The 15256-nt window shown below is 43.9% G+C and overlaps 1 protein-coding gene across 1 annotated transcript in view; it reads right to left on the bottom strand.

Moving 5' to 3' along the window:
• Window positions 1–15256, bottom strand: part of LOC106605905 (serine/threonine-protein kinase ULK4) — a 285759-nt gene that overhangs the window by 110334 nt on the left and 160169 nt on the right. Inside the window, exons 30-31 of the mRNA XM_045719099.1 lie at window positions 13879–13971; window positions 638–686 (exon numbers count right to left, since the gene is read on the bottom strand). Of these exons, the coding sequence (XP_045575055.1) occupies window positions 638–686; window positions 13879–13971 (142 nt within the window). The remainder of the gene's footprint in view (window positions 1–637; window positions 687–13878; window positions 13972–15256) is intronic.

Below are 15256 nucleotides of genomic sequence, written 5' to 3'. Positions count from 1 at the left end.
CCCCTCAAAAGGCTGTTCCGTCTCTCCGTCACTCAATTACACAATGTACTGTGATGGGTCACCACCGCACAGCACACTCATTAGCATAATAAATCAATAAAGAACCCTGGCAAACGAGCACTGCTGGTGCAAAAGGGGCTCGGCCTGAAATGACAGAGAGAAGTAGGCAGGCAGTGGGGTGGGGTGGATGGGAGGCGTTTTTACGAGCTAAAATGTCTGGCCCAGCAGAATTCCCCCACATAACAGCCTTTGAATTATGTTCCAATAGCCCAAAGTCTTCTCCACCCAATGGGACTCATATATTTTCATGACAGAGGATAAAAAAGCGAGGTGGGGTGGGGGAGGAGGAGCAAGGTGGTTTGTAATATGGCTTTCATCCTAACATTCCTTTCCACTAGTTTCCACCTCGGGCCGTCTGAAAGACGGAGAGAGACACAGACTCAGAGTAGAGTGGAGGTGGGAATTTGACAAACCACTTATATTTTTAGGAGATAGCTTTTTTCTTGAGCCTGGAAATGAAAAGTCGGGCAGGCAACACAAGTGATAAATAAAACCGCACACCAAAGCAGTTTCCTGGAACACAAGATTTTAGTATAGAGAAAAAAAAGCTGCATTTTAAGTGGGGCTCTTAACTTACCGCCATGACTTGAAAGACAACAGGTAGGATCCTGCTGTCTCTGACCAGGCTGTGAAGGAGAGAGAGAGAGAGAGGAGAGGGAAAAAGAGAGAGATAGAAAGATGGAGAGAGAGAGAGGGGGGAGAGAAGAGAGAGAGACAAAGAGAGAGAAAGAGAGTGAGAGAAACACAGAGGCAGGTTTAGGTACCTTCATAGCACAGAGAGACGTTTCATCTTCATTAGGGTCCATGCATTGCCTCTGAATCTGAGGCCTACTGAACGTATGTGAGTATTTCAGTGTGTGTTTGTGTGTGAAGGCACCGCAGCGTGACTCGCCTCTAAGATCAGTCATGTGAGAAAAGGACCTCTGACTAATCTTCTGCGGGGAGAAAGGAGCCTTCTGACACCTGGGCACCCAGGAGTAATGTACATCTTTATTGAAAATGACTCTCCACAGCTCCCTTATTGATTAAGCCTTTTGATTCACAACCAATTACAGCTTGTGTGTAGAGGTGCTCAAAGGAAGAAAACATTGTGGCAGGCAGGCTAGACACATTTAAACAAGACTAGAGGTCACCCATAGAAAACGTATTAGAGGGAGTTTTTACATAACAATGATGTATTGCATGGTTGGGAAACATTTATTTCCCAGTTTTCCATATATGGTGTCCTCAGTCCTCCAAAGAGAATTCCATCAAATGTTTCTAAAGTAGTGTAGCTTATGTGAGGCAGCTAAGCCATTGTGCAGAACACCAGATAAGAGTAAATACCACTGCCGCTAGGAGTACATCTCCCAATAAAGTGCAGAGGGACAACACAAGCCTCTGATTAACCAGAGACATCCTCTCGAGGTTGAAAGTCACATAGAAGTCAGAAGGCAACCTAAACGTACTGAGAAAGGAGAAAACTGAAACATGAAATACAGATAACACAAAAATTGACCAGGCCTAGTTGTTGTCCAATCTGCTTTCATGCTAACTACACAATATCAAGTTTGTTGTAGGGGCCTACGTTAGTTTGCTTACAGATGTAGGATTTTAATTTGACCTGAATTGTCACAGCAAAATAATATTGCAGCAACAGGATTTTAACGTTTAATCTATAATGTTGCTTGATTGGTGGTTAGGTTATTAGGCTACATGAAAAGTGCAATACTGTTAATATAACTGTGTGTTAATGTGGGCTTTCTGTGAATGTATGTAAATCCCGAAGCTCATCTGCATTTCCTGTGGTGCAGGAACATTTCTGTAACAAAAGTTTGATCAAATTAAGATCCTACACCTGTATGTATGCAGTGTACTATATAACAGACATACTTAAATGAGATACAAACTGTCCCCCCATCTATATCTCTACTTATCTGCACCACCTTCTCTCTCTCTCTCCTCTACTCTTCCCTCTCCCTCCACTCTTCCCTCTCTCCCTCCACTCTTCCCTCTCTCCCTCCACTCTTCCCTCCACTCTTCCCCCTCTCCCCCATTATTGTAGTACAGAAACAACCCTCTCCCATCGATCTCCGTGTGAACCTGAGTGATGACACGTCATTAACATTAAATTGTGCTCATAAAACAAAACAGGAACAAATATGGAGAGTTAAAGGTGAGAGACATGTAACCAGAACTGATGAATGGCCAAGCTTTATCTCCCTGACGGGGTGACAGAGGAGTGTAAATAGCCAGGCTTCTTCTCCAAGCCTCACAGATTGCCGAGCCTGCATCCCAAATTACACCCTATATAGCACTATATAGGAGATAGGGTGCCAATTGGGACGCACCTACATTGAACTGAAGGCATCCTGTGTGCGAAGTGACATTAAATTATAGCCCAACTTAGGCTACATCGGGGGCTCAGCCAACGAAAAGCCTTTCCCCGTGTCGTGATGACTCTTGTAGCTTTCAGCCATTAAATCAGAGAAATGGAGGGATATTTCTTGAGACAAATCAGCTCCATCTGTAGGGTGGTAGTGTCTCACCCCCAGCCTGCCTGGTTAGCATTCCCAGTTCCACATCATTCTAAAATCGATAGCACCCTGCATCACTGTCACGTTAAGAGAAACTGAAGTACCAAAATCAGTTCCTGTCAAGGCAGCCAGTAATACTGATACAGGCCTGTTGAAGACTTATTATGGAGAAGGAAGAACTGAACTGAAACCATGTCAACAGCAGTGGCCACTATCTGGGTCAAAGCCATGGCTCTCTAAACACTATCCTACACAAGGTTTGGGCTAATGACAACTAATGCATCACACAGTATGCGTGTACAGTACACCTCATTTCTCAACTTTAATACATCTCTGTGCCATACAGAATCTACAGACTGTCCTTAACGTTAGGGGATAACAACTCTAATTTTCATGTAGACGCAGATTGCGTGGATGAAGTGGCATTTGCCCAGCCAGGCTGGAGTGGCTATAGGGCAAAATAAGATCCGCTCTGCCCACATTCTCCACGGCTGCAGACAACCTTCTGATCTTATTTACAATCTGATGAAGTTTAGAGTGTGCCCGAGTACAGCTCTGATTCAACCTGTCACGCTTCCTTAATAATGGCACAATTTGTGGATGACATTTAACACAGTCTGTCTGCTATCACAGATCCTCCGGCAGCTTCCTGGCTGGGAGGGATTTTTATATTAAAAAAAACTCTCTCTCTCTCTCTCTCTCATGGTGTCTTGTTTGCCACTACCGGTATGCTGAGTATTTAAAGACAGAATCCTTAGATACTACATACATTAAAATGTAAATGAATGATATGTACCCATTGAATCTTGAAGAATGTAACTCAAAATTGTCCTCATGAGCTTAGTTCAACTGTCATACCCCATCAGAACACAAAATAAGCTTCATTTACCCCAATGTTTTAAACAATGCAAATGTTAATAACGACTGTATAGCCTCAAAACATGGTTAAATCTATAATTCTGATATCATGGATGGTCAGTCCTTGCATCCACAGCTCTGTCTATGAATTTCAGTGTGGCTATATTTCTCCAGGACCATCCCTAAGCTTTTTCCCAAAACAGAAGCTGGTGACCGCTTTGTTATTGTTTCAATTAAGGATTCTAGCTTTAAGATTAGGTACAGACAGTGCCTTCAGAAAGTATTCTTACCCCTTGACTTATTCCACATTTTGTTGTGTTACAGCCTGAATTCAAATGGATTAAAGGGATAATCCAGCCCAAACCACTAATTCATATGATTAACAGTGTTAAATAGTGTTAAATAGCACTCATATTTGAATATTTTTTTGGGAACAAGTAATAATAATTTCGTCATTATAACAAGGTTGGTAGAAACATGTGAAAATTGTTTTTGGAAATCTGTTGCAGCTCAAGTCTACTACAAAACCCTCAATGCAACGCTCTTGCTCTCTCTGGGCTGGCTGGCTAGCTAGCTAGAAAACATAGCTACGCACAACAATACCAACATTTATATCAGCATGTGAAGTAGCTAGCTAGCTGTAAAATCGGCTAAACAAACTGCACTATCTCACCGAGTTCAACTTGCATTTCGTCTCTGCCCAGAGTGAGAGCAGAGTACGTTTCTTTCCCACAGAGATACTTTTGAGGAGATGGGAAATGCCATTAGAATCATATTAACACCCATTGTATACATTGCCAATGGGCCTTGCCGTGCATTCTGGGCGATTCTGGGACAAGAACAGCTCTCCTTCAAGAAGTGAATGGGAGTCAATTGGGCGCTTGCTCAAAAACCGAACATTAGCACGAATTTCAAGAAGTACAACATTGCAAATCTTTTCCAAGATGTGAGATAATTAACTTGTCTCTTTAATATCGTATAGCTCATACTCTGACTTTGAGAAGGGATTGCGTGACGTTTAGTTTAGCCTCCGCGTGACGCAGCATGACAACGTGAATGCAGATGGGTCGACAGTCAGTTGGGTGGGGCGTTTCTCCATTCATTGCCCAGTGGGATTCCTATCTCCTCCTTTCTGTAATATCTCTGCTTCCCACAGACACACGTGGGGCATTGCGACATGGTACTTGAAGTTGAATAATTTGCTACACTGTTTAGATTGGGTACATCTAAGCAAAATCTCTACTTTGTCATGAGGATATAGATGAATGTATGTGTTCTATTGGCTTATTTGGCGATCTGGAGAGCAGGTCATTGTTTTAAAAGCATTATGAAATCTGATAGTGTGTTATCCCCTATGACGAGAATGATGTAGTTGAGACGCATTCCTACACGATTTCCTGATTTTCAAAGACGGACTAGATAGAAGTTAAATCACCGGGACATCTGTTATTTTACCCAGCGATAGAACATAGGCTTTCACCAAATTGACAGGAGTTTCATGATTTTATTTCTGGGGGCGGATTATTCCTTTAAATATATATTTTTTCCTCACCTATCTACACAATACCCCATAATGACAAAGTGAAAACATGTTTTTTGAAATGTTTGCAAATGTATTGTAAATGAAATACAGAAATACCTAATTTACATAAGTATTCACACCCCTTTGCTATGACGCTCCAAACTGAGCTCAGGTGCATCCAATTTCCTTTGATCATCCTTGAGATGCCACTGCAACTTGATTGGAGTCCACCTGTGGCCAATTCAATTGTTTGGCCATGATTTAGAAAGAAACACACCTGTCTATACAAGGTCCTACAGTTGACAGTGCAGAAACTATACCAAGTAACTGTCCGTACCTCTCCGAGAGAGAATTGTGATGAGGCATATATCTGGGAAAGGGTATGAAACACGTTCTAGAGTGTTAAGTTTCCAAGAGCACAGTGGTCTCCATCATTGGGAAATGTAAAAAAAAAAGATGGAACTACGCAGACCCTGCCTAGAGCTGGCCATCGGACCAAACTGAGCAACAGGGCAAGGAGGACCTTGATCAGGGAGGTGACCAAGAACCCAATGACCACTCTGACAGAACAACAGAGTTCCATGCCTGAGATGGGAGAACCTGCCAGAAGGACAACAGTCTCTATAGCACTTCACCAATCTGGGCATTATGGGAGAGTGGCCAAACAGAAGCCACTCCTAAGAAAAAGGCACATGACAGCACACCTGGAGTCTGCAAAAAGGCACATGACTCATAAGACAAAATATTCTATGGTCTGATGAGACAAAAATGTAACTATTTTGCCTGAATGCAAAGCGATATGTATGGAGAAAACCATGCACAGTTCATCACCCGTCTAACACCATCCCTACCGTGAAGCATGGTGGCAGCGTCATGCTATGAGGATGCTTTTCAGCAGCAGGGACTGGGAGACTGGTAAGGACAGAGGGAACAAAATACAGGCAAATCCTTGATGAGAACCCACTTCAGAGTGCAAACGACCTTAGACTGGATGCGAAGATGTACGTTCCAACAGGACCCCAAGCATACAGCCAAAGCAACACTGGAATGGCTTCAGAACTATAATGTGAAAGTCCTTGAGTGGCCCAGCCAAAGCCTAGACTTGAATTCCATTGAACATCTGTGGAAATACTTGAAGATTGCTGGTCACCGCCGCTCTCCATCTAACTTAACAGAGCTTGAGAAAATTTGCAACGAATAATTAAACTGTAATCGCCACCAAAGGTGCTTCTACACAGTACTGACTCAGGAGTGTGAATACTTATGTAAATTAGATATCTGTATTTCATTTGCCATAAATTTGCTAAAATGTCTAAAAACATGTTTATTTAGATTTTAGATTTTTAACCTTTATTTAACTAGGCAAGTCAGTTAAGAACAAATTCTGGCTTTGCACTTTGTAATTATGGGGTATTGTGATACATTTTTAATTCTGGCTGTAACACAAAATGTGGGAGAAGTCAAGAGGTATGAATACTTTCTGAAGGCACTGTATATAGTGATGTAATCATTTAAAGTCTGAAATGTGGAGTGTACAGTAATAGTGTACATTAGTGCCAGTAAAACATTTTCCAACCTCACTCTGGAAACATTGTGAGGCAGTCTCTATCCTTTACTGTGCACTGTTCCCATCCACTTTGCTACACATGGCTCCCCTGACTGTCAGAGAGTGTGACACAGGCAGTCCTGCAGGTCATCTCTGCTGCCTGTCAGAGGGAGAAGCTGAGGCTGAATGGACAGGGCTGCTGCCTGCCACTGAGCCATATCAGACCAACACAGCTCAAGCCCAGTCAGCTCTTCAGACCGGCCAGTGACACTGATAGTACGAGGTAACACTCCCATTCCTCCTTTACACACACCAGCTGTCAGAGCTGATTACACACACACGAACGCACACACAAAAACACACGAACGCACACACACGAACACACACACAAACAGTCAGGGATGAGGTTTTGCTCTATTCCTCTGACCACACTCAACTCTGCTGTCCACTCCAATCAGCAGAGAGGAGCAGAGGTCTCCATGCAGGCAGCACAGGTGGCAGACAGAGGACAGGAAAGGAGGGAGGAGAGGACACCTGGGGATCCCAGGCTTTTAACACAATGGCTGCGACCAAAATGGCACCCTGTGCCTTTTAGAGTGCACTACGTTTGAACTGGGCCCATAGGACTCTGGTCTAAAGTATTGCACGATAGGCTGCCATTTGCGACACATTCAAAACAACACCCCCGCCTGTTCACCCCACTGACCAATCACTCATTGTGTCTGCAGACTACCAGGCAACGGTACCGCGTTGACCAATAGCACGATATCAAACTCCAGTCAAATCAAATAAAAATAACAGGATGAGCGTAGCCTTGATGTAGTCAGCGTGTAACCTCCGTTAACCTGCTCATTAGAAAGGATCAGCTTTTATTAGCGGTAGCATGCCGGCTTCCTGTAGCTGTGAGGCTGGCTTCCGCTGAGATAAAAGCATTTTTCAAATTCCTGCTAATCAGGGTGTAAAAGCGTTCCCGCAGATAGAACTGGTTTTGCTTCCACTAAAGCGGGCAGAGCTAGGCAGACTGACTGAGCTCACACAAAGGCAACAACGGCCAAAGGTTCAGATAATTGGAAAGTTTGAACTCTGTATCAAACCTGATAATGAGGGGAAAAGACATACTTGTATGAAGCCCCGTTAATGTCCCAATTTGCAATCTAATTTAGGCAAGAACCCATCAAGGAGAGAGCTCTGCACTTTTTTAGGACTTTATCAAGCAGTGGTAAATGCAATTTCATTTCTCATTGTAAATGTAATAGCTCGTCTCAGACAAGGGAAATACCACCAACAGGAGTGTGTAGCAGATTGCTGACATCAATTTGAATAGTTCAGTTGGCTCTCTCAGTGCCAGATAGACAGAGGGAGGTGTGGGGGCTGGGTTGTGTTCAGAGCCTTGACAGAAATGGCAGTCAGTCTGGGATGTGTAGGAGATAAGATAAAACTATGTAAGCGCACCCAGCTGGTGTCCATCATCACCTTCTCAACGACCAGGCAGGCAGCACAGAAACACAGAGAAACCTGCTCTCAATTCATCACCGACAGCGGCTCCCAAATGCCCCTGGTCCATAGTAGTGCACTATGTAGGGAACAGAGTAGCCTTGTTTCAGGTGGTTTCATGAGGATCACCCAGGTGAGAGGGCTAGAGGAACTATCAGGGAGACAATGGTAACATGCTTTAGATACAGTATACTACCAGCACCAGACCAGTCTGACATCTACTACTCTTCAACTACTACCTACATCCTACATGGCTTTTTTCATTGGTAAGCCTGTATAATACCTTACTTAGTGTACAGACCAAGCTGCTATCGCCTTACTATGGTGCAGTGGTGGTGTTCAGTTTATTATGCAGCAGAGTGAAATCTTATTCATTCTAACAACTTCTTCTGCATCTTTCAGTAACATCAGTTCCCACCTCTGCTAAGCAGCGCAGTCCCTAACTTACGCTTAGTCTGACCTTTCCTCTGTAACAGATCAATATTCCTTACAAATCCCAAGCACACAAAGGACCTGTCTGCCTGCCTGCTGCATGCCATTAGGTTAGAGGACAGTCTGGCTCTCTGATGAACACTGGAATATCCATGGTTAATACTAAACACTAGGCAGGAAACTCATACAACTGCAGCAGCTAGCTAGCTATAGCTACCTACAACATACTGTACATCCCAAATGGCACCCTATTCCCTACATAGAGCACTACTTTTGACTAGAGCCCTATGGGTTCTGTTCTAACGTAGTGCCCTATATAGTGAATAGAGTTCCATTTGAGATCCAGACAAAGTCTTCAAAGAGGGAGCGAGTGGACGGGTTGTTTAAGGACATTCTCAGATTTCCCTTTGAAAAGTGACATTACGTCTTCCTCTTTGTGCTCCAGGTTCAGTGTGATCTGAAAGCCATTGAGCAGGATGACAGACATACTGCTGAGGTGTGTGTTGCCACCAGCTGGTGAAAGACTCCTTTAAACTCCCCCGGGAGCTGTTAACCCCCCTTTTCTGTTCTCCTGTTCTCCTTCGATCAGCTCCACTGTTCTTCCCTGAACAGCAGCGACATTGCAGTGACATCACACCTCTCCTGTAGGCTGCTCCTAGTTGGACACACCCAATCATCAATCAATCAATGACTTTCCTTTCCCAGGAAACGGTTCCCCCTCCTTCAGCCCAGTGTGTGTGAGTGTGCGCGTGTGTGACCTTGCGTGCGACTGTGTTTGCGTGTGTGAGTGTGTTACTGCTGCAGCATCAGGGGAGTCCTACCTCTGAGAATCTCTTTAACATCACATTACCAGTGTAGCTTTCTTTCAACAAGGACAAGCCAATGCCTCGTTTCTGTGTGCTTATGCATCAACTACTGCAATTAAACAATGTCTCTATGTGAGTATTTCTCTAAAATGAGTTTAAGTTTGCACTTATTTATGCTCTACTTTCCCCTATGATTCAGATAACTGAACGGAGGAGGGGGGAAACGTGGTGTGAGCTGAATTGTAAATGTGCCGTGCACTGTGAGTTTGTGCCCTGCAGGCAGGCAGCTACAGAGGGAGGAGGGGGATCTACAGTCTGTTAATAGGTAAACAGTGCACAGTGTTGGGCCTGAGCTCCACACTGCTCCCTACATGAGGCCACAACTCTGGAACACCCCTCAACATGCTGATGCTGCAGAAAGGTCAAGCATATTCAACTATGTATTAGGCCACTGATAAATAATACAATTATGGACTTAGTGATTTTGTTTTGTCTGGTAGTAATAATAACATGAATGATCTGATGTGTCCAAAACCAGCTTATTTACAGCTTCAAGGAAGTGAAGGAGAGAGAGACTTTTTACCAACTTAATGTACCACAGTGTGCCATCACAGCAGCAAGATGTGTGACCTGTTGCCACAAGAAAAGGGCAACCAGTGAAGAACAAACACCATTGTAAATACAACCCATATTTATGTTTATTTATTTTCCCTTTTGTACTTTAAATATTTGCACATCATCGCAACACTTTATATAGACATAATGACATTTGAAATGTCTTTATTCTGTTGAAACTTTTGTGAGAGTAATGTTTACTGTAAGTTTTTTATTGTTTATTTCACTTTTGTTTATTATCTATTTCAATTGTTTTGGCAATGTAAACATATGTTTCCCATGCCAATAAAGACCCTTAAATTGAAATTGAATTGAGAGAGAGAGAGACAGAGAGAGAGGAGAGAGACAGAAAGAGAAAGACAGAGAGAGAGAGAGATCAATTAACTTTCTTTATTTGATAATTTCTTAAACCCCAGAGATACAGTGAGGGAAAAAAGTATTTGATTCCCTGCTGATTTTGTACGTTTGCCCACTGACAAAGAAATGATCAGTCTATAATTTTAATGGTAGGTTTATTTGAACAGTGAGAGACAGAATAACCACAAAAAAATCCAGAAAAACGCATGTCAAAAATGTTATAAATTGATTTGCATTGTAATGAGGGAAATAAGTATTTGACCCCTCTGCAAAACATGACTTAGTACTTGGTGGCAAAACCCTTGTTGGCAATCACAGAGGTCAGACGTTTCTTGTAGTTGGCCACCAGGTTTGCACACATCTCAGGAGGGATTTTGTCCCACTCCTCTTTGCAGATCTTCTCCAAGTCATTAAGGTTTCGACGCTGACGTTTGGCAACTCGAACCTTCAGCTACCTCCACAGATTTTCTATGGGATTAAGGTCTGGAGACTGGCTAGGCCACTCCAGGACCTTAATGTGCTTCTTCTTGAGCCACTCCTTTGTTGCCTTGGCCGTGTGTTTTGGGTCATTGTCATGCTGGAATACCCATCCACGACCCATTTTCAATGCCCTGGCTGAGGGAAGGAGGTTCTCACCCAAGATTTGACAGTACATGGCCCAGTCAAATGATGCGGTGAAGTTGTCCTGTCCCCTTAGCAGAAAAACACCCCCAAAGCATAATGTTTCCACCCCCATGTTTCACGTGGTGTTTGTTTTTGATGGTGTTTTTGGGGTCATAGGCAGCATTCATCCTCCTCCAAACACGGCGAGTTGAGTTGATGCCAAAGAGCTCCATTTCGGTCTCATCTGACCACAACACTTTCACCCAGTTGTCCTCGGCGCAGGTCCTAATCCAGGCACTTGTCATCTCCCGTCTGGATTACTGCAACTCCTTGTTGGCGGGGCTCCCTGCCTGTGCCATTAAACCCCTACAACTCATCCAGAACGCCGCAGCCCGTCTGGTGTTCAACCTTCCCAAGTTCTCTCACGTCACCCCGCTCCTCCGCACACTCCACTGGCTTCCAGTTGAAGCTCGCATCTGCTACAAGACCATGGTGCTTGCCTACGGAGCTGTGAGGGGAACGGCACCTCCGTACCTTCAGGCTCTGATCAGGCCCTACACCCAAACAAGGGCACTGCGTTCATCCACCTCTGGCCTGCTGGCCCCCCTACCTCTGCGGAAGCACAGTTCCCGCTCAGCCCAGTCAAAACTGTTCGCTGCTCTGGCACCCCAATGGTGGAACAAGCTCCCTCACGAAGCCAGGACAGCGGAGTCAATCACCACCTTCCGTAGACACCTGAAACCCCACCTCTTTAAGGAATACCTGGGATAGGATATAGTAATCCTTCTAACCCCCCCCCCCCCCACAAAAAAGTTATAGATGTACTATTGTAAAGTGGTTGTTCCACTGGATATCATAAGGTGAATGCACCAATTTGTAAGTCGCTCTAGATAAGAGCGTCTGCTAAATGACGTAAATGTAAATGTCCTCTGAATCATTCAGATGTTCATTGGCAAACTTCAGATGGGCATGTATATGTGCTTTCTTGAGCAGGGGGACCTTGCGGGCACTGCAGGATTTCAGTCCTTCACGGCGTAGTGTGTTACCAATTGTTTTCTTGGTGACTATGGTCCCAGCTGCCTTGAGATCATTGACAAGATCCTCCCGTGTAGTTCTGGGCTGATTCCTCACCGTTCTCCTGATCATTGCAACTCCATGAGGTGAGATCTTGCATGGAGCCCCAGGCCGAGGGAGATTGACAGTTCTTTTGTGTTTCTTCCATTTGCGAATAATCGCACCAACTGTTGTCACCTTCTCACCAAGCTGCTTGGCGATGGTCTTGTAGCCCATTCCAGCCTTGTGTCGGTCTACAATCTTGTCCCTGACATCCTTGGAGAGCTCTTTGGTCTTGGCCATGGTGGAGAGTTTGGAATCTGATTGATTGATTGCTTCTGTGGACAGGTGTCTTTTATACAGGTAACAAACTAAGATTAGGAGCACTCCCTTTAAGAGCGTGCTCCTAATCTCAGCTCGTTACCTGTATAAAAGACACTTGGGAGCCAGAAATCTTTCTGATTGAGAAGGGGTCAAATACTTATTTCCCTCATTAAAATGAAAATCAATTTATAACATTGACATGCGTTTTTCTGGATTTTTTTGTTGTTATTCTGTCTCTCACTGTTCAAATAAACCTACCATTAAAATTGTAGACTGATCATTTCTTTGTCAGTGGGCAAACGTACAAAATCAGCAGAGGATAAAATACTTTTTTCCCCTCACTGTAATTTCTTAACTTAATATTAAACACCAGAAAACAACTGCAGGTGTTAATCAAGATGCTGTGTTGTCTCTTCAGGTTGTGTTGTGTACAACAGATGTCATAGCAACCCCATCACAACTCACCTCCATAAACTCTGGGTAGACAACAACAGATGCCATAGCAACACCATCACAACTCACCTCCATAAACTCTGGGTAGACAATAACAGATGCCATAGCAACCCCATCGCAACTCACCTCCATAAACTCTGGGTAGACAATAACAGATGCCATAGCAACCCCATCGCAACTCACCTCCATAAACTCTGGGTAGACAATTACAGATGCGGAATAAAGCAGCTTCTCAATCAATTAATCATTTTGACATTGTGTTGGTTAGACTCTTTGGTTTTCATCAAGATGACATTGTGTTGGTTAGACTCTTTGATTTTCTTCAAGATGACAATGTGTTGGTTAGACTCTCTGGTTTTCTTCAAGATGACAATGTGTTGGTTAGACTCTCTGGTTTTCTTCAAGATGACATTGTGTTGGTTAGACTCTGCTTTTCTTCAAGATGACATTGTGTTGGTTAGACTCTCTGCTTTTCTTCAAGATGACATTGTGTTGGTTAGACTCTCTGCTTTTCTCCAAGATGACATTGTGTTGGTTAGAGTCCTAGTCTGTCTATCTGGAGATGGTTTAGAACAGGGTTCCCCAGCTGGCAACCCGCGGGCCGAATGGTTTTATTTGGCAACTAAAATGATCTGAGTACAAAATATATATTTTTTTTTTCCATGGTTGGAGATAAAAGACTGTAAAAACAGCAGGAAATCAGCTCCAAGAAATTTTCATTTTGAAATCTGTTCCCAAGTATTCCCACGCATAATAGAGAGACGTGATTATATACAAATTAAAACAAGGTTTTAAATGATTATGTTTTAGTTGCGGTTGTTCTTGCGGTCAGTTTGCAGTCTACTAATGATTAGTAATTATGTTCCGGCCCCCCGACCATCCACTCCAGAAACAAAACGTCCCACGACTGAATCTAGTTGATGATCCCTGGTTTAGAAGTTATTATTTATTTTATTTTACCCCTTTTTCTCCCCAATATCGTGATATCCAATTGGTAGTTCCAGTCTTGTCCCATCGCTGCAACTCCCCTAGAGAGCCGTGCGTCCTCCGAAACACGACCCTGCCAAGCCGCACTGCTTCTTGACACACTGCTCGCTTAACCGCCTCATGGGTCTCCCGGTCACGGTCGGCTGTCACACAGCCTGGGATCGAACCCAGGCCTGTAATGACGCCTCAAGCACTGCGGAGCAGTGACTTAGACCGCTGCGCCACTCGGGAGGCCGGTTTAGAAGGTTTTACCTATTGACGGGGCTGCTGTGTTCTGTGAGGGCCACCAGCAGCTTGAGAGCGTAGACTGGGATTGGATCTGGCTCCAACAGGAGAGATTCATACCTGTACAACACAGGAGAGACATCAGCCACACTTTATATGGATAGCTATTTGGGTAGTCCCCTACAGATAGGTTTAGGGTCTAGTTAGTTCAACAGATTGTTGATAGGTTTAGGGTGTAGTTAGTTCAACAGATTGTTGATAGGTTTAGGGTCTAGTTAGTTCAACAGATTGTTGATAGGTTTAGGGTCTAGTTAGTTCAACAGATTGTTGATAGGTTTAGGGTCTAGTTAGTTCAACAGATTGTTGATATGTTTAGGGTCTAGTTAGTTCAACAGATTGTTGATATGTTTAGGGTCTAGTTAGTTCAACAGATTGTTGATAGGTTTAGGGTCTAGTTAGTTCAACAGATTGTTGATAGGTGTATAGATGTTTTACTAACTATCTAGAAATCCTCTGCAGAGAACTGGCCAACACATATGGGGATTGGCTTAATTAATCGAATTCAATAAATCTAAATTACTAATGAAAAAAACATTTCAAAAAATCTAAAACGTTTATTTCTCCACTAGAGAACTGGCCAAATAAAGTTGCCAAAACAAGAAGGTTCACTACTTTGACTGCACTCCACACACCCAAGCCCAGATGAACAGTGGAGCTGGGCTGGCTCTCAGCTTCTGGTCATTAATTAATCCATGTCATCAGAGCTTTTAAATGAGCTAAAGTTGAGAAGTCTGCAGAAGCAGCTGAAGACAGGGAGGCACAAAGGGAGAGGGTAGAGGAGAGTAGAGAGAGAGAGAAGGTAGAGGAGAGTAGAGAGAGAGAGAGGGTAGAGGAGAGAGAGGAGAGAGGGTAGAGAAGAGTAGAGAGAGAGAGAGGAGAGTAGAGAGAGAGAGAGGGTAGAGTAGAGAGAGAGAGAGGGTAGAGGAGAGGAGAGAGAGAGGAGAGAGGGTTGAGGAGAGTAGAGAGAGAGAGGGTAGAGGAGAGTAGAGAGAGAGAGGGTAGAGGAGAGGAGAGAGAGAGAGAGAAGGTAGAGGAGAGTAGAGAGAGAGAGAGGGTAGAGGAGAGAGAGAGAGAGGAGAGAGGGTAGAGGAGAGTAGAGAGAGAGAGAGGAGAGTAGAGAGAGAGAGAGGGTAGAGGAGAGGAGAGAAAGGAGAGAGGGTTGAGGAGAGTAGAGAGAGAGAGGGTAGAGGAGAGTAGAGAGAGAGGGTAGAGGAGAGTAGAGAGAGAGAGGGTAGAGGAGAGAGAGAGAGAATAGAGGAGAGTAGAGAGAGAGAGGAGAGAGAGTAGAGGAGAGTAGAGAGAGAGTAGAGAGAGTAGAGGAGAGTAGAGAGAGAGAGGGTAGAGG

This window comes from Salmo salar, chromosome ssa05, assembly GCF_905237065.1.
Source record: "Salmo salar chromosome ssa05, Ssal_v3.1, whole genome shotgun sequence".
Lineage (NCBI taxonomy): Eukaryota > Metazoa > Chordata > Actinopteri > Salmoniformes > Salmonidae > Salmo > Salmo salar.
Note: the sequence above shows the minus strand (reverse complement) of the source record. Positions and strands in the feature narration are given on the sequence as shown.